This window comes from Accipiter gentilis, chromosome 17 (assembly GCF_929443795.1).
Source record: "Accipiter gentilis chromosome 17, bAccGen1.1, whole genome shotgun sequence".
NCBI lineage: Eukaryota > Metazoa > Chordata > Aves > Accipitriformes > Accipitridae > Astur > Astur gentilis.
This window is the reverse complement of record NC_064896.1, coordinates 9259977-9280098: the sequence shown is the minus strand read 5'-3', so window position 1 is coordinate 9280098 and position 20122 is coordinate 9259977. Positions and strand designations below refer to the sequence as shown.

The 20122-nt window shown below is 38.5% G+C and overlaps 1 protein-coding gene across 7 annotated transcripts in view; it reads left to right on the top strand.

Annotated features, from left to right (window-relative positions):
• PPP6R3 (protein phosphatase 6 regulatory subunit 3) overlaps positions 1 to 20122 on the top strand; it is a 78545-nt gene that overhangs the window by 20559 nt on the left and 37864 nt on the right. For 4 of the 7 annotated variants that reach the window (XM_049820580.1, XM_049820576.1, XM_049820575.1 and 1 more), the window contains exons 4-14: positions 4804 to 4931; positions 7164 to 7396; positions 8932 to 9118; positions 9988 to 10125; positions 10634 to 10699; positions 11143 to 11255; positions 11945 to 12058; positions 12756 to 12885; positions 14749 to 14901; positions 16900 to 17049; positions 17577 to 17641. In XM_049820580.1, the coding sequence (XP_049676537.1) occupies positions 4920 to 4931; positions 7164 to 7396; positions 8932 to 9118; positions 9988 to 10125; positions 10634 to 10699; positions 11143 to 11255; positions 11945 to 12058; positions 12756 to 12885; positions 14749 to 14901; positions 16900 to 17049; positions 17577 to 17641 (1361 nt within the window). In that variant the 5' untranslated portion in view covers positions 4804 to 4919. The remainder of the gene's footprint in view (positions 1 to 4803; positions 4932 to 7163; positions 7397 to 8931; positions 9119 to 9987; positions 10126 to 10633; positions 10700 to 11142; positions 11256 to 11944; positions 12059 to 12755; positions 12886 to 14748; positions 14902 to 16899; positions 17050 to 17576; positions 17642 to 20122) is intronic. The other 3 variants (XM_049820578.1, XM_049820579.1, XM_049820577.1) reach the window with 1 other exon arrangement.

Genomic DNA, 20122 nt, shown 5'->3' with positions numbered 1-20122 from the left:
CTCTAACTTCTTTGCTTGATCTGTTGCTATTCTTCGTGCACCACTGTGGAGGGTCTGCCTTCAACTTCAGCCACCCATCAGATAGCCTTCTTGTCCTCAGATTGAAGAAACCCCACTTCGAGGCCCCAGGGACCTTGGTGGCCCTCCAAAGGGCTCCTCCTGGTGCAGCAGCCTGGTGGAAGCCAGGTTGTCTGATCCCCTTTTCTTGGGGCTTAGTGCAGAGGAGATGGCACTCCTTCAGGAGGTGTGGGGGATAGGAAAGAGAAGGGCTCACACCACCTGTGGCAATCAACAAAATAATTGTTAATGCTGGGAGATGAAATGGGTGAGCCTGCAGGACAACCAGGTGCAGAGGCTGGGTCTCCCAGCTAATGCCAGGTGCAGAGGCTGGGCTTGTGGTAGGGTGTTGGCTAGGTGCTCCTCTGATGCCATGTTGATGGTGCATTGGAGGGGAGCCCTAGTATGTAATGGTGCCAGGGGAGCCATACTGGAGGTGGATCCACTTCCATTGGTTCTTCTCGATCTTTGGCTGGATCCACCTCCATGGGCTCAGCCACATGGCCATCGCTACCATATGGCTGATAGTGTCCCCCCTCTGATGCTGCCTCTTCCTCTGTGTCTCCTGCAACCACCTATCTGCCTTCCCATGTGTAAGTGGGCAGCCACTTGCCTTGCTCCTGTGGGACCTCTTTGTTCCTATCATCCTTGGAATCTGAGGACTTCGAAGCTCAGCGAATTGTAGGCCAGCTGCCTGTGTCTCTGTATTTATAGGGCCCAGAACAGAAGGCAGTAAGGTAGCTCATGATATTAGGAGGCCACTGGGATGGCTATGCATGTGGCCAAATGTGGCTGTTCTGAGAGTTGAGGGGGCTGTGGCCTGAAGGATGGCCTCATGTGGCAGAAGGTGGAGGGTCGGGGGTGCCGAGGGCCCCTTTCCTGGGGATTGCTCCCCTGTGCTATTCTGCTGCTCCTTGGGCACAGGGACTGCCCTCTACCTCTTCTCCTGTGCCTGGGCTCCAGCCCCCTCCTCATCCCGTGCTTGGGGTCCAGGGGATGAGGTAGTGGCAACAGTGTTGCGGGGGGGGGGGGGGGGGTTGGGGGTGGCCTGAGTGGCCTCACCTCAAGTAGTGCAGCCCCCTGTGCCCAACAGTGGCTGAGAGGAGTCAAAGCATCCAGATGTCCTGCAGGTGGGAAAGGGAGGTGCACCCAGCCTGCACAAGGACTCCCAGTACTCTGTAAAAGAATCGCTGATTAACGGATTTTGTTTCTCTTTTAGTATCTTTACTAGTTTGTTATGCCCTTTTGGAAATGGGAGGACTAGGACTGTACACAGTATTTGAAATATGGGTGTGATATGTATTGAATTGTTGAGGTAAAGGTGTTTGTATTTTGTGTTTTATTTAATTCCTTTTAACTTCCAACCATCTACTGGCTCCCTCTTCCACAAAGTTTCTTTGAAACTTCACTAGTTTATAATAAAGTCTAATTGTTACTGTAAGCAATGGAGTATTTCTCAAAAATTAATTTCTACTAGGGCTCACATTCATGGCCTGAACAGGCTGTTCCAACACTGAAGAGACTGCTACATCTTACTTTGTGTTCACAGGAGTTTTTTATTCTTTGTCAAACTGATCTTATGTTTTGTTTAAAAAAATGTAGAAACTGTACCATAAAAACACTCCTGTGTAACTGATACTATTTTTTTATTTGTGATTGCTCGATGTAATGTAATGTAGTTAAATCTACGGACTTGGAACAGTAATTTATATCTTTATAGCTAATAAAAAATGTCACAGCTTTAATTTTAAATAAATTTATTTTCAAATAGGTTATAGGGTAAGTATGGTCTCTTGTATTTGAAGTATTTAGAAATTAAGGAATAATTAAGGGCAGAGTTTTTACACTAAAAACCAATACTATTTTAATAGGATAGACGATAAAGAATTACTTATTTTTCCCCTAAACTCTCAGTGCAGAAGCAGCAATGTAAGTGTGTTGCTGCATGTGAGAGATTTCTTGTGTTCATCAAGTGGAAAAAGTGGGGAATTCATTTATGGCATGATTGTGTATGGCTATAAATAATCATTGCTTTACGGAAAAGAACTGCTTTGGTCCAGATCTTCAAGCTGGAATGCAGGTATCTTATTTTTTTGTATTTTGTTCAAATTGCCCTCAAATTCCAGACTAGATGCATAAGTGCTTAATTTTCCAATTTAATATGTCATGGGATATTTAATACTTTGAGGAATTGTGCCCCAGCCTGCAGAGGATAGGCAGTTGTAGACAGGTTTACAATGGGTAGTGTTCTGGCTGAGTGAAATAAGCAGTTTAAAAAGTAGCTACTAGAATGTCGTCTTTGTAAATTTGGATGACTGGTAATTCTGTTTAGCTCTAAATATTTCCAGGCATCCACTCGTGCTTAGCTTTATTTTGAACAGATGGTCCATTTCCAGTGTCAAAATAAGCACTTTATGAATGTTAGTATGCTGTCTAATTACTGTCCATTGTTTGGAGAAAGAATTAAAAAAAACAAAACAAAACACAAAAAAACCCCACAAAACACCAAAACTGGAAACTGATTAAATATACCAAGGGACTAACTGGTTGAGGTTATGTGAAGCTGGCAGAAGGGCATCCTTAGCATTTTGAAGAAATCACTTAATGCGTTTAAAGGTTTTTAAAATGTTGGTAAATTCTTTTTTTAAGAATAAAAGAGTAAGAATTTATCTTCACCATTACTTTGTCCTTCCCCAAACCTACCTGCCTCTTTGGTTTTTAGAAGGCAATGGATTGTTTGCATTGAAAATACTTCTATCATTAAGGAATGTAAGACCTTCTTGAAAGCCTGTGGTGGCACCAAGGACTCCTTTGGCGGTTGCTCTCCTTGCATTCACCAACTAAGTTGTCTTTTGCTACACAGCTGTAGAAACCAAAAACCTGTTTTGTTCAAGTAGGCTATGTAATTCAGCATGTGTTTCAATCATGGAAAAGTTTATTGGTGCAAAAGTAACTGAGTTTTTTGCTTTATCTGTGCTCTTGAACCCTGTAGTAAGAAATACGATGGTACATAAAGAAAATTGACAGTTATGTTCTGAGTTTAGTTTTTTTATAATGCAGTTCTTGTTACAACATACTATGTAGCATTTCTTAGACTGTCATTTATATTACAGAATCTTCAGCTTGACACTGATATACTTTTTTTTTTTTAAAAAAAGTTTCTCTTCCTGGAAGAATGAAACTGGTTATTGCTGTAAAAATCTGTGAAGTTCATACCTATTTTAACATCCAGTTGTCAGGTAAAAGAGCCTTCAGCTGGCTAGCTGAGGTCCTTTTAGTTTTCTTTCTGCATTGGTCTAGATCCCCATGTCTACTTGTAGCTACCACCACTCAACTCTTGGGTAGAAGTATGAGGTACCAAGTTGCAACTTGCAAGTATGTTTCTCATGTTTGTTTTACCTAAGTACAATGCTTAAAAGTTTACCTTAAATGAGCAGCTTACTTCTGTGAAGAAAATAATAAAACTATTGTTTTCTTATTTACTGAAGGGATTTCTGGATGCCTTAAAGTAACAAGTCTGTTTTGTAACAGGTTCAGTAGAGGAGACATTGTCCAAAATTAAACTATGTGCTTGTCTGACTGGAATTCACATCTTCATCCTGTAGCTTGAAAACAGCAATGTCAGTATTCAGGAAAGGTGTTTGACAGCTATGTCAACTGGAAGCTACAGAGAAACTTACTGATAGAATTGTTACCAGCTTTTTTTTGATGGAGATGCCAATTAAGCATTTGGCCACTAGAAAGAACCACGGAGTATTACTGTTAAACAAAGTACATAGTGTGGTTTTCTTCAGCTGTGGTAGGTAGATGACTTCCTTTTTTTTTTTTCTGGTCTGAAAGGATTGCTTCTAAGCTTTATTTCTTCCCTTTAGCAAACAATTCAATTGAGAATTTCAGCTACCTGTATCTCAGAGCAATTGACAGGCTTCTTCATTTTGGTGAACTGTTTTGTTTCCTTTCAGATTTAAGGCAGGTGTTTTACATAGAATGTTATTTCACCATTCATTCAGAGAAGCATATTAACTAAGAAAGCAGTATTTTTCTGAATGCTAGGTGTTCCTTAGAATCTTGAATTATCATAACTTGTACATCAGCAAGTTGATGTAAACTCTCAGAAGTATTCTTTACATGAACTGGAAGTCTGTTAGTCTTGCTTGCTGGGAACTTTCAGAGATAACAGAAAGCTAACTCAAGTTACAAAAGACAGTCAAATATCTGCAGCAGCTTTACCATCTTTAACACAATTTTTCTTTCCACTTCTGAGAGGCTTTAGTATTATCCTGGATTATTTGCATCTTGTAGTATCTAATCTTGAGCATGTGTGTGTGTTTTTTTTTTTTTTTTTTTTTTGTTTTCTGCTCATATTGGCAGTGGAATTCAACACTGGGAGTAACAACACAATTGACCTGTGGAGTTTGTTGTAAATTTACAGACAGTAAAATTTTGGGAGGAGCACTCCTGATTTGTGGACATAAGGCCTAATTCTGATTCTGTTAATGGGACTGAAATTTGAAAAAGCATGAGGATAATCCAAAATTTCAGAATTGGTAGATTTGGGGAGGGAAGGTAGAACAGTAGGCTGTGGGAAGAATAACAATAACTTTTTGTTTTTAAAACTTTAATTCAGATCTATGGTAGGCTGATCTTAGATTATTGCCCGTGGTAACACCTAAGAAAATTCTCTTCAGGGTTCCTGGACTTCCTCTTTGGCACGTTTTATGTTGTTTATTTTTCCTTATTTCAAAGGACCTGGGCTCCTGTTGAAAAGTGATGGAATAATCTCTGGCCGGCACCTGACATGTTGAGGGAGCACCCCCTAAAAGAGCTTGCCTGGGAGACAGTTTGTGAAATAACGCAGTAACATGTTTGCAGTAGTATGCGTCTCTTTTTTTTTTTCTTTTTTTTGTTGCTATTTTCCATTGTTGAATTTCTCTTGAAATAAGTAACTGAGAAATACATCGATACTACTAAAATGAGCTTTAATCGCTGCAGAGAGATTTACATCTGGAATTATCATTGATAGTGGTTACTTGCAAAGATGCTACTTTCACTAATTGGGGCAAGGAGTGGGGGGTTTGATGTACTTTCTGGAAACCCAAACAAAAAATATCCTGTGACTTTAATGCACTAGTTTCACTTGCTTACAGTAAGTGTGTATAGCCTGAATACCCACAAGCTAGTGTTTTTAATAACAACTCTGTATAATTTGATTTAAGCTAATTTGTGAGATCAGGTGTTTTGAACCCTGCTTGTAGGTTCACTAGTACTTTCAGCAGAAAAGAATTTTTTTGTTGTTTTTTAACCACTTAATCCTTGTATGGGATCTCAGATGATTATAAGTATTGATACTGCAATTGAAATTATCTGTATGTTTTCCTGATTGATGTGGACTCCCATATCTTTAAACAGAAAGCTATGTAATCTAGGGGCAGTTATGTATGCTTACAACTTCTGACAAAAAGCTAAACAAAGTGAAGTGGTATTAAGTGCTCGGTGTGTAATGGTTAAAGCAACAACAAAAACCCTAAAAGCAATTAAAACTTTTTGATAGTGAGTATGCCAGGCTTTTCAATATTTTGGCCAAATACTGGAAGTCTTGCTAATGAAGAGTCATAAAGGTTTTGCTGGATCCTTTTGCTGTATCTGTTTTCTAAACTGCTCAAGTACTAAATTTGACACTTCACTGTTCTAAATAGCTGTACTGTGCATGCTGAATTCATTTTAACTTGGAAATAAGTGCTTCAAGCTGTCTACCTCTTAGTCTGCATAAGAATTAGATATTTCTATTTTAGTTTTTGTAGGTTTTTATAATAGCATATGACAAAAGCATAGTTTGATTGTCTTTAAACTTGCTCCTGCATACAGCCTGCAGCTTACAGAAGTGTTTTTGCTAAAATAGTACTATTCACCTACATTCTCTGTAGTAAATATGTGTCCTCACAGTTGATGATGTTGCTAATGCACAACAGTAATTAATGTATTGAATTAATCCTTCGCCCTTGGAAGGCAGTTACTAAAGGAGTGAAAGGAGTGTTTCTTTCCTTATTTAAATGAGTACTGCACAAAAGCATGCTGCTTCCAATTACAAGGAAAGAAAAGTTTCTCTAGTATCTGTCGTATCTCTTTCAATCCACTTAAATTCTGCATTCACGTTAGACCAGCTGATACCATGTCAGAGGTTAAATGGAGAGGGGAATGGAGCGAATGCTTCTATTGAGCTTGAGAGGTGAAAGCAGGAGTGTACTGGATCTATCATAGACTGAAATATTCTTTTCTGATAGCACAGTTGTCTCGGTAGCAACTGTTTGCAAGGTGTCGTAGAGCAACAGAATTAACATGGAGGTGCCAAAGCATTTTATAAGGAAAGGTGAAGTTGCTCATCCTTACACATTCCTGTTACAGCCTTTTACAATATTTCAGTGGTTGCGGCTACTGCCCTTTCATGTGTTTGCATAAGATATTTTATTGTCCCTTGTTCTTCCTCCTGTGCCAAGTTTGTGGAGGGAACTACAGTGACAGAGTAGGTCCTGTGTTGAAATTAGCTCCAGTACTTAGATGTCCACTGCCTGCAAGTTAAAATTATTATGATTCCTGTACCTTTATAGCTGTTTTCTTCAATGGTAGGGGTGGTACTCTAGTGCATTTATGCAGTGCCTGTTTTATCTTCTCCCAGCTCTATTAATTGCTGAGCAAGTTGTTCTGAATCTGAGACTTGGTGTATAGGTTAAAAATGAAGGTTGTGAAGAGCAAATTCAATAAACTGACAACCAAAGTTGTCCTTTTTTCTTTAATGCAGATTAGCATGTTACTTTCGTGTAAGTAAAACCCTGGAGCTGCCTAACTTTATCTTTGGATGTTAGAATATTGGCTATTGCTAAAGGTACAAAAATTACTATGGAGTATTCAGTCATCTTTAATCAAGCCTGATTTTGTAGCTTTTGATCATCAGCATCTACTGTTGTTTCTCATTTGAATTTTAGAAAGTTTCTGTGCATGCAGGTACCTCTGGGGTTAGAAGCTATAAAATACTACTGTGAAGTGTTACTACAAATACTGCTTAAATAGATTTGTAAACTTAATGCTTTGTGTATATTCTTCTCATCCAGACCAGCATGTTTTGGAAATTTGATCTCCATTCGTCATCCCACATAGATACACTTCTAGAGAGAGAAGATGTAACACTGAAGGAATTGATGGATGAAGAGGATGTTCTGCAAGAGTGCAAGGCTCAGAATCGCAAACTTATAGAGTTTCTGCTGAAGTCAGAATGTTTGGAAGACTTAGTTTCATTTATTATTGAAGAGCCACCTCAAGACATGGATGAAAAAATTCGATATAAGTAGGAAAACTTCTGGGGGTGGGGGGGGAGACTTGGGAAGGTGGAAAGGGGTAGATTACTACAGTTAATTTGATAGTGTATTTTGAATTCCTGCATTCTGGTGTGTAGTACAGTACTGGTATCTTTAGAGTAAGGGGCTTTTGTTTTCCAGGGGCTTTATAGACCTTTTAAATAAATCATTCTAATATTTGCATGTTTTTCAAAAGGAAGACTCTTATCCATAAATGCTTCCAAATTCAATTGCTGGCCAAAGGAGGCTTACAAAAAACAATAATCGGAACTAACATAAAGAATCTTGTAGTAGTGATTATTAAGAAAATAGTTGAATGAAATGCCCTATATGGGTAATAGTTTTAAGTGCTTAGCTTTGTTTTATTGATGATTGAGATGTTTTGAAGATGCTTATTAGAAGGTCTGTAGCACTCCTTGGAAGAATGTACTTAATATCTAATTGCTGGTGTTTTCCTTTGCAGACCTAGAAATGTAAGAATTGGGTATGGCCATGACTTCAGCTAGCTTGCTGAGTTTTAAACTCAACAGTCAACATAGCAATTTGTATAAAAGCACTTCTGCCATTTTTGGCCTATTTCAGAGTTGTCTATGCAGAAAGCTGCTTGCTTTTTTTTTTTTTTTTTTTTTTCTTAAAACAGTATGTAAAAAAATAATGTGAAATAAGCTACACTCTTAGTTGCAGCACTTCACCATTTCTGGTAAACCAAGCCTCCTGTAAGTGTTTCTAGTATAGTTTGAAAGTGAAGCATCTTTCACTTAGAAACCTTAAGCTGCTGCTGCTGTCAAAATTACCTTTAGTGTGAGTGGGTGATAGTACTGTCAAAAGCAGGAAATTACTGGTCTTGATGGCCTCTCAGTTTAATTACTCAGTGTTCTGAACGGTACTTCTGGCTCTGTGTCGTGAAGCAGTGGTAGCTAGTTTTGCAGGCTTTGTCAGATTTCGACTAGTTTATTGAGTTTCTACATAATTGCAATACATATATAAAAATACATAAAATATGTGTCTGTGTGTATATATATGTGTATAGAAAACTCCTGAAGCCATTCCTTTTGACTTTTTAAATATAAACCCTGTTATATTAGAAAGGGCAAACACACTGTTCCCTCCCCAGTATCGGTCTAGTACTACCAGTCTGCTTAACATCTTGGTAACTATTTTTCCCTTCAAAAAAAGAAGCAGCTTCTGAAATGAGACATCAGTACTTGAACAGATGGGTTTAACAATAGAACAGATGGATTTAACAATAGAACTTAAAATAAAAGCTTGCCCTTTCTTTTTCCCACTTCCCTAGTGTTGTCCTATTGCTACTGAAGAACAGAGTAGTCCATTTCTTAATTAAAACAACAGAGCTTGTAGGCTGAATGTGTAGTTATGTTATCTTGCAATAGTTTGCTGCTTTAATTAGTCCAGACCAACCCTGCTTGAAAACTTGGCCAGAAGCCTTACCACGTTCTGAATTCAGAGCTGGAAGTATGACAACTTTGAAGTATGAGTGATGGATAATTTTTTTCCTTTTCCCCAGATATCCAAACATATCATGTGAGTTGCTTACATCAGATGTCTCACAGATCAATGATAGGCTGGGAGAAGAAGAATCCTTACTTATGAAACTGTACAGCTTCCTCTTAAATGAATCTCCTCTAAACCCTTTACTGGCCAGTTTCTTCAGCAAGGTGCTAAGTATTCTTATAAGCAGAAAACCAGAACAGGTAAATACTTACAAGCTCTCCAGTTTAACAAGTGCTCTAATAAAATTGTAGTACTCAGCAATGCTGCTTTAAGACTACACATTTGGGGGATAGCAGCTGAGTCAAGAGCATTCAGCTTCCATACTAGCGGAAGACACTTAAATTTTATATGGTATGCAGAAGATTAAAAAAATATATCTGGATGAGTAAGATGTATTTGATTTGCCTGAGCTATTTGTGAAATAGGTGTGTGAATGCTTACCTTTTGGCATAGCTTAGCTCAGTATTTTATATGGTGATATTTGCATTAATTGCTGTTAGAGGTAAACATAAGCGATTGAATCAGTGGGAGTGGGTCCCATTTGGTGTGAAAAATTGTTAGAGAACAATGTGAGAGGTATTTGGAGTCCTTGTTCAGAAGTGGTGCTGTACTCTGCGTTCGTGTGGCCCAGTGCTGCAAACAGCTGCAAGGACTGGCTCTCATACCTGAGCAAATTAAGTTTGACTCTGTTCTGTATTTTTTATTTAGCAAGCTCTGCCTTTGCCTGTGTTATGTTAAGGTTTTGCTGTCGAGCTTTGCTCACTAAGCAGGGATGAGAGGAACTCGTACCAAAAAGGAAAACTGACTGTGCATTGGGTTATGAGTAGTTTATGGTCAGCAAGTTGGGCTTGAGAGGAGGCCCAGGACACACTGTCCTGTCTCACTTTTGCTACTCTATACATGTATATTATTTTATCTTGCCTTGTACTGTAAGCTTTAAGTTGCAAAAGTGTTTAAGAAGTTCTCATTTATTTTCTCCCTTTGGTAGGAGAAACTAAAACTGCTTGGTGTAATTTACCCTGTAAAATACAGATAAGCAAGTGTAAGCTTACTTCTTTTTAATTTCTAGATTGTGGATTTTTTAAAGAGAAAACATGATTTTGTAGATCTCATTATTAAGCACATAGGGACCTCTGCTATCATGGACTTGTTGCTCAGGCTGCTGACTTGCATAGAACCACCACAGCCCCGGCAAGAAGTGTTAAATGTAAGTAAAATGTCTCAAAGGACTTTTGTCTGATGTGTAAACTGTGAGATGGCTTATCTTCTGCTGATTTTACTAAGTTTATTTCTTAACTGTGCTGAAATTAAATATGCAGGGATTTTTTTGCTTGGAGATGCCAATACTTTTCCAGTGGAGCCACAGCGCTGGTGGGGACAACTTAGAACCTGAGTGGCTGGTCTCTTCCCCTGGTTTTTAATATCTACCTTAAAACTGCCAGATGCAGTTTTAAAAACGTTTTGGACCTTACTGAACACTTTTTTCTGGCATCAGAAAGTTTATTTAAGAATTATACCCAAGGCTTTCTTCTTTACAGTTGCTCAGAAGCACTAACTTTACTTTTTTCCTTTTTTTCTGAAGTATTGTTAGTGCTTGTTTAGAAATATTGATGGTATGACTCATGGCAATTGTCAAATGACTACTTTTAATTTTGTTAATTGTAATTCATTCACTTGGATAACATTCTTACTAACACCCATAAGCACTTTTACAGTGGCTCAATGAGGAGAGAATTATCCAACGGCTTGTGGAAATTGTACATCCATCTCAGGATGAGGATGTAAGTATTGGTCTGACACTATTCTGGCTCTGTGTTCAGCAAGTTGCTGTACAATGTAGTGTTAGAACTTTCAGTTTTACTGTTTTGTGCTTGTTTCTTTGAGTAAGCTGATTGCAGTATTTTAAGTGTGGTCATTTGAGGGAAGGTGTGTGGTTCAGCCCACCTGTTATCAGATCCAGGTCAAAGCCTTATGCACATTCAGTGTTGTTTAAAGAGTCAACTCTAATGTTTTGCCACCTTAATATTGGAAGTAGTTTCTTGCCTCGTGCCTCAAGTTTTTTTTGTGTTGCTAATATTTACTTATGGCATAAAGCTATTGCCTGAATGTTTTTTGGGTAGGAGAGACTCTTGTCCAAGTTGACACTTTTGCCTTTTTTAACTGAAGAATTACAGTCCAGCATGTTATTACTCTTATACTGAAAAGCTACGTTTTTCTGTTCCAGAGGCATTCAAACGCATCACAGTCACTCTGTGAAATTATTCGTCTAAGCAGAGACCAGATGTTACAAGTACAGAACAGTTCAGAACCAGACCCACTGCTTGCAAGTCTAGAGAAGTAAGTTGTTTTCCTAAATTTCTGATTTTATTTTCAGTTCATAAAACCCATAGTTTTCAACTTTTGACCTTGAAAACCTCTAGAAATGGCAAGCTGTGCTTTCCAGGTGAATTTTCTTGGCTACCTGTCATCTGTGTAATTTAAAATAACTCAGCAAGTAAGCAGAGCCCACCTGGAGGACTTCCTGGGGGGGAGGGGTGTGTGTCTTATTAAAGTATTTCCTCTGCTGCCAAAGTTAGTGGGATCAGACATGTGGAGGTCAGCTTGATACTGTGCAGAGTACACATGGGAGACTTTGGCTTTGATCTGTTACTTGGTTTAAGTCAATCTAAGTGTGTGTTTCTGCCACAGAAGATTCTCCTGTATTCCCTTCTTCCTTTGCTGGTTATAGATTTAGGTTTGTGTGGCCATTCTGGCAAGCTGAATCAGGTTTTTGATCTGAAGGAAAACTCCCTTGTTATAGTGTTGGTTGTCAGGAAAAAAAAAAATCAATGGAAGGAATAGAAAGATATGACTGGGGCAGCAAGGATGGGAGTGATTGTCCTAGTGGTACCTGCTAGTTCGAAATAGCTACTGGTTTTCTTTGTATTATCCCCTTATTAATTTTACGTGGGCAAATGGTAGCTACTTCTGTTGACAGATGTATCCTGAAGTAGTGTTGTATCTGATGCCAGTGTTGTTCTTTTCAGACAAGAAATCATAGAGCAACTGCTGTCTAACATTTTTCATAGAGAAAAAAATGAATCTGCAATAGTCAGTGCAATCCAAATACTATTGACCTTACTTGAGACAAGACGACAGACGTAAGTCTTATTTTTCTTAAATTATGCCTGCATAATTTAACTGAACCACTGTTCAGCAATAGCAAGTGCCTTCCATGTACTTACAACTGAACTGGTTTTGTAGCCTGTTGTAGATGAACAAGTAAAAGAGCAAGGTGGTTGGCATTACTAAACTTTCGCCAAATGACTGGTCTTTCTGCAGTTCTTTTTAGAAGCTAGTTTAAGTGCCACTTCACAGATCAGACTAATTACACTTCATCAGTTTGTTTCTGGATACAAGGGATAGAGTAAATATGTACAGTGCAGTGAGTGGGTATTGACTTTTTAAAAAGTTATGTGGAATTTTATTATAACTTTACTTTGAGAAACTGCTGAACAGATCTCTGTGGTACATTCAACTCGTTTATGCTGTTCAGGATAGATGAGTGAAGCTCTTTATCTGCCTCAAAAGAGGAAAAAGAACAGCTGTAATTTCTACTTTCAAAACCATATTGGAGCACAATTAACCTAAAAATACTAGAGCCAGTGTTCGGAAAAAACCTTGTTCAACCATTACATCACACTTAATTTATATTTGTATATAAACCCCTGTTTTTTACTTGCCTCTTCATTCTTTTCACACGCCTTCAGAACTGTGACACTCTCAAAATCATATCTTAAACATGTTTTACAACTAGTTTTGATATTAATTATCAGATTTTACTTGTGTGTGTTTTAGATTTGAAGGCCATATAGAGATCTGCCCTCCAGGCATAAGCAATTCAACATATTCTGTCAACAAAAGTGTTTTAGAAGCCATAAAAGCACGACTTTCATCCTTCCACGAACTCCTACTTGAGCCTCCAAAAGTAAGTGAAACCTTGTGTTACCAAATTAATTGAAACAAGACTGTCACTGTGTGACTGCATTTTAGACAGCAAACAAAACCCAGTTTGACAACTTTCGGGCAAGTGCCCAGGCTCCTTCCCAACCTGTTGTGAGTTTTGCTGTTCATTATTGTTGTCCCTGAGCCAACATGTTGTGCTAATTGATATGCTTTTCCAGCTTAAACTTTGTTTAATTGGCAGAATAGCCTTGAAGCAATTAGTTTCTGAAAAGAGATTTGCTATATGTTCTCAAGGTGGGTCCTGTTTTCTGCTTGGAAATCCTATCTGGATAGGAAATATGGACTATGGATGCTTCAGTTCTTTGGAACTTTGGCATTGCCCATGCGAGGCCTGTACAGTTCCTTTAGACTTGCCCAGGACACAAGTAGACCAGCCCATGGCATGCACCTTGTACTCTATGCACGTTAAATTCTTTGATTTAAGCAACTTATCTATGTCATGCTGTTGCAAAAGATAAATACAAGATGTATAAATAGGGGGTTTACCTATGATTCATTTATATTTTTCCACCCAAATTTTCACTGGTAGAATTTCAGCTGGAGCACTGCACCCTGAACTGGGTGCCACAGTCCATAAGAGAAGCACCTGTGGGCCAAAGTGAAAATGAAGACCAGAGGTGTATAAAATACCAGATGTGGGGGGGTCAAGGTAGTGTTAAAGTTTATTTTAGCCTGGAGAAGATGAGACCTCAAGATTTCCAAATGCAGAACAGGTAATAAAATGCACAGAAACTGTCTTGTCTTTGTTGCAACGACATGGCAAGACACAGGTCTATATTACAGTAAAAACAGGGTCACATAAGATACTGAAGTTTTCTGGTGGTTGGACATACTTAGCATTTGAATAAGTCATCTAGTGAAGTTATTGAATCTGTTGCTTATTCTGAGCACTAGTTAAATGAGTATCCTTAGGTTATTTTCCTTATGTAAGGAATGGACTAAATGAACTAGCAGGATGCCAGTCATCTTTTTTCTGATGCAAGGGTGGCGCTGGTCAGGCAAAAATGTCATCTGGTGTTACAGAAGGCAGTGGTGTCTCCTTGTCAAAATGTGTTTGTGTTTGATAGGAAGATGTTTTCATTGTGAATTCCCCTGTTGGTTGCATATTTGCTACTAGATTTTTAGCTTTTAATGGTAGCGAATACCAGGTTTTTCTTATTGGCTGGCATTTAGTTATGTGACAACAGTTCTGGTTTGTTAACCAGATAAATTTCAATGTAAGAACCCTGAAGCTTATGATGGTAATAACAAAGACCCATTAGTGCATGGAAAGAGATTCTTGCTGTGTTGCAAGTAACTCTTTCAAAGACTACAGATGGAGCTTTTTTCATGTGTAACACCAGAATAAGACACCAGAGAAGCTTTGTTGCTTTTATGAAATTGTTTTCAAGTATATGAAGTTAGCATTGTTGAGGCATTTAATATACTTAGGGACTGTCTACCTACCTGGGTATGTTGTAGCAATGTAGACTATAGTTGTACATGGACTAACCAGTGAGAAGCATTGCCTGGGAAGTATCTTCTAATTCCTTTCAAAGGTGGGTAGAATGCATCTACTTTGAGATCCTGTCTGTAGTTTACAATCAATTTTTACAATGTCATTGGTTTCATGTGGCTGCTTAGTGCTTCCTGTCTATGGACTTAAAATAAGCTGTAGAGTTCAGAACTAAAAAAATGTTTTTTTGCAGAGTGAAGGCAAGACTGTTGCTGAAGGCCTGATTGTATATATTTTTAAGCACTACCCTGTCATTGTGCATGGTAATGATGAGCTGGTTTTTTAAAGATATTTTAATGGGTTTTATGTATGTACCCTTCTCTTTTTCAGAAAACTGTCATGAAGACAACCTGGGGTGTATTGGATCCACCTGTGGGAAACACACGTTTAAATGTGATTAGATTAATATCTAGCCTTTTGCAGACAAATACAAGCAGTGTGAATCAGGAGCTTATAGAGCTTAACAGCATAGGAGTAATACTGGTAAGAACTTTATGCTGCTGCCTTTATTTTTATGGATTGCTATTAAGATCTTGTCTTATTTCTGTCACTACAGATAATTTGTAGTAAGTGTTCCAGCCTAACTTTTCAGTCTGTTTGTGTTATGGCTTCTATTGCACTCTTTAAGAACTTTTTTGATATTGGATTTTACTGTTAAATTCATCTGTCTGAACTCAGCTTTTTCCTCTGATCACTTGAATGATTCTTATTCTCTACACCTTCATAAATATATAGTGATTTTCTTAAGCTTATTTTTTCATCTGTATGTTCTCAAGTTTTCAGCCATGTTCAAGGCTTCCCTGCTGTTTTCATTCTTTTCTAAAGTTGTTCCCTCAAAACACCTTTTCCTCTCTTAACAATATATGTCACACCAAATGATATCTCAGCACTGTCCTATAAAGAGACAGTTATTCTTGGTAGCTCACATGCCTTCAAACCTCTGAAAGCAAGATGTTGTACAGCAAACTTTCAGTCAGTTAACTCACTGCTTTTTGCTAATGTGGAATGTGTACTTTTAGTGCTTCCTATCTCATAATTCAACTACAGCAAGACATGTTCTTTGTGTTTAGGTTGACCAAAAAGTTTAAATGGTGGAATCAGTTAAAAAATAACTAGCAAAACATGCTAGAACTTATATTACAGTTTCTGAAAACAATATGTAAACTTCTGCTTCTAAGCAGGCAGTTGCAAACTTAAAATGTAAATATTTTTCTCTGCCCTGAATTGATTTAGTCTAAAATCCCTTTTTCCTTAATACAGCTGTGGCTGCAATGTTTTCGTCTCAATTTCTCTGCAAAACTTGGGTTTGCAGACAGGTGTTAACTTGTATACAAACAGTGAACTTCACTGTAACTGAAGTTTTTCCTAGATGCGTTGTCTAAGGGAATGTACGTGCTATGAACATGTGCATGTTCTTATAAGTAGATTATTTTGTAAACTAAATTCAGTGAGGTTTGAACATGCTTTTCTGTTGCAGGTTTTGCATAAGGATAAAAAAAGTCATTATCGCCATATAAACTTCTTGGTGCTTCATGCTGTTTGCTGAAACAGTACATGCTTTTCTGTGCAGACTTGACTGTTAGGAAGAGTAATTGTCTAGTTCCAGTAGCATATCTTTATGGGATGATGTCACTAGTTTAGGAGGACTGAAGGAAAGTTGGAGATCTTCAGCTGTATTTTGAATGAGACTTAAATTGTTTAATACTGTTCTAGTCACTGCACATATTTCCATAATTAATTTTACTTTACCAGTGACAGCAATTATTTGACTTTTGCAGTTAGAAGTAGTCTAAAATAGCTGGACATAAAGCTTGAAAAAATATTTCCTATGTTTATGAGGAATAATGTGGAGAATCAGGAACATGACTCAATGAGCACTGTTTATTGTATCTCAACCTCAGTATTTCTGTCTTGTGTAAGGTGTTTAATAATCTTAAACTGCATCTAGATTATCTGAGGTAGCTTTCTGTAATAGAAGAATAAAATTAGATGGCAGGTTCAAAACGGGTAGATATGATTTTGTAAGGAATCTCACTGAAGTGAGGAGCACATAATAAACGGTATGGTAGATGCTAGAAGTTTAAGTGTACTCAAAGCAAGCTGTCAAGGGCTACTGCAGTCATAAATAACACTTCTGACTCTGGGACCTTCTGGGCTGCAGCTAGCAGAAAGAATATAAGTGGGGAGTGTCACTCCTTCCTGTCTTTGTTCTCTGAAAGTGTATTATTGGTTACCCCCAGGATAAATCCACTTACAGTTGAGTTTTTGTTCTGATTCGGTATGATAGTCCTTGTGTTCAGATAACAGCAAGCACAAGGATTAACTTTTTTGTAGGTCACAAATTTTCTCTTGCATGATACTTTAAAACTTAAAGAATTTGTTCCAGTGTAGTCATTCAAAGGACTTGCTGGGTTCAGACTGTTGGTTACATTTAACGAAAAGACCTTGGTTTGTGTAAACCTTGTTGAATTTGTTTTTCAGGACATGTTCTTTAAGTATACATGGAATAACTTCTTGCATACTCAAGTAGAAATCTGTATTGCATTGATTCTTGCAAGTCCTCTTGAAAGCCCAGAAAATGGCACAATTACAGATCAGGATTCCACTGGGGACAATCTCTTACTGAAACATGTAAGTTGTGGGGTTTTGGGAATCTCTTGAATTTTTCTGTCTCCAGCCTATTGTAGCAGTTACTTTTAAACAAAACATACCCCAGTTTTACTTTATTTATGTGTGGAATGAACAGGAATATTTACCTGTGTTTTCTTAAAATGTCAGTTCAGGGTGTTAAACCTGAAAGTGCCATAGAGTAGATCTTTTGCTGCCCTGAAGTGAGCATGTGTACAGAGCTGCAAGTATTTATTTTCCTTGAAAGAAAAGTTCCTCTTACTTTTAAGAATTAAAATTGCTATTTTAATAGCTTTATGCTACTACAACTCTGCAGCTATAAAGAGAAGTAGAATTAATGTAGGTTTAGCTTTTAGGCTTGTGGTTGGGGTCTGACTGCTGCTTCTGAACTTTAAACCCTTAATGAAAGTATTTATCCTCAACCAGAAATTAGGTGTCTTGTAAGACATTAGTATTTGTTAAAATGACCTGTAAAATGTATAATAGTGTTCTACTTTACTGCTACTAAGCATATTTTGCTTTTCTGATAGCTCTTCCTTAAGTGCCAATTAATAGAACGAATACTTGAAGCGTGGGAGATGAATGAAAAGAAACAGTGAGTAACTAGTTTTCTAATTCCCTGCAATCTTCTACATAGGACTTGAATTGTGAAATGAATGTATGACCAATTCATAACTGATCTGGCCAGTTCCAAAAACACTCGTATGTTAATATTTGGATTAAAGCTTTCTCTCATAGTACTTTTTGGTAGCATTCTAATACTTTTTCCCATGACCGTTTGAGAATACAATAGTTTTTCATTCTTGCCATTTATAAGATATTACTACGATCTTTAAAGTCTACTGATCTTCAAGTACAGAAACATACAATAAGTTTTGAGAGGACAGGAAATACTTTTCTCCAGTAAGCAGTTTAAGATTATTTATAAACACATCAAAGCATATTACATATTGGGGAGTGACAGACTCCCAAGTAGGAAAAGCCAAGTCCTCAGCAATGGAGTAACTTCTAAAAGTGTTTGTGGAAAGGATGGAAGTTTCAAGTACCTAACACTTTCTCCTGCTATGAACACAGTTTCAGACAAAAACCTCAATCTTTACCTGAGGGAGTAAAAGTTTGGCTCAGGAGATGCTGAACAGTAAATGTTAGCTCTAACTTGTCAAAATACTGAATTAACTGACTGGGATAGTGTTGCTGGTTTGCTGGTGTATTATTTGAAACAGTTCTACTCCCCAAAATATTCCTCTTCCTATTTGATATGAATTGGATGGTAAATATATGGCTAACGTAACTGACCTGAAAATAAGGATGTTGAAGTAGTTGAAGAGGGTGATACAAAGAAAAGGAATGTGACTTAAATTAACTGTAGCAAACATGCACTCCCAAATGTCTTCTATTTCATATCATATTGTCCTGAGGTTACAGAGAATTGCCAACTTTAACAGCAATTAGACTCTTGTAGGAGAGAAGTATTGTTGTGGTTTCAGCTCGGCCGGTAACAAAGGACCACGCAGCCACTCGCTCACTCCTCCGCCCCCCTCCGGTGGGATGGGGAGGAGACGGAGGAGAGAAAAAGAAAAAGAAACTGGAACCTCGAAGGTTGAGATAAAGGCAGTTTACTGGGACAAACACAAAAAGATTACAACAACAACAACGGCACTAATGAAAAAGTATACAAAAAGAGTGATGCACAGTGCAACTGCTCACCACCCGGGACCCGACGCTCCGCCACTTCCCCCACTGAAAACAGAGACCACCCCCCAGCCCGCTCCCCATTTATATACTGAGCATGATGTCCCATGGTATGGAATAGCTCCTTGGCTAGTCCAGGTCAGCTGCCCCGGCTATGCCCCCACCTCCCAGGTTCCTGTTAAAATTAACTCTATCCCAGCTGAACCCAGGACATTATCTACCCCTTATTCTATACCATCTACATCATGCCCAGATCTTTTTTTTTTCCCCAATCAACCACTACTACTTTCCTTGTCTTATATATAAGTATATGGACTCCACCCCCTGACCTCACACAGACACACACATGGTGTTCCTTTAGCCTATGGGCTATCCCTCTAATGTGTCCATCAATTTTGGGGCTCTATCTGTTGTAACAGTTCTTCAGGATAACAGAGAGATGGTGTGAGATCTTGGGTTGTTGTACGCTGCCTCTGGAACTTGTGGCTAGTACATTTGGTGCAACTCATGCCCTTGGTCTGCAGGTCAAAGATGTTGATCTTGAGGAAATTGCTGGGTGCCAGTTCAAGTTCTATCGCTGTTGTACTTGGCTCAGTTTCAAAAGTCCATCCTGCAGTCATTTGGATAATTCTCACAATAATACCCTTGATATGGCATATAGACACTATAGATACAATGACATGCATTGGCAGGTTATTTAGCAGTTGAATATCATACAGCCAAATTCACTGGCTATTCTCTCCCAAAATCAAATCTCCCTGAGGTACACATCGAACCTCCCTGCCCTTCTGCATCACCTACCAGGTGTGCCCAGGTCCTTGAGCAAAAACAACCCCTTGAATGGGTTTGCCTCTGCTTGAGGGAGGACTAACCCAGACTCTCTTTCCTAACATACTCCTCATGTGCACTACAGGGACTTTATCCCCTTCTACAGTATGTGGAAGTCTTGGTTGGGCGGGGCCAGCCCGATTGGCAGATCCTCTAGTATTAACTAACCAGGTGGCTTTTGTTAAATGTGTATCCCAATGCTTGAAAGTTCCACCCCCCATCGCTCTCAATGTAGTTTTCAGCAGTCCATTGTATCGTTCAATTTTTCCGGAGGCCGGTGTGTGATAAGGAATGTGATATACCCACTCAATGCCATGTTCTTTGGCCCAGGTGTCTACGAGGTTGTTTCGGAAGTGAGTCCCGTTGTCCGACTCGATTCTTTCTGGGGTGCCGTGTTGCCATAAAATTTTCTCTTCAAGGCCCAGGATAGTGTTCTGGGCAGTGGCATGGGGCACAGGGTATGTTTCCAGCCATCCAGGGGTTGCTTCCACCATTGTAAGCACATGGCACTTGCCTTGGCGGGTTCATGGGAGTGTGATATAGTCAATCTGCCAGG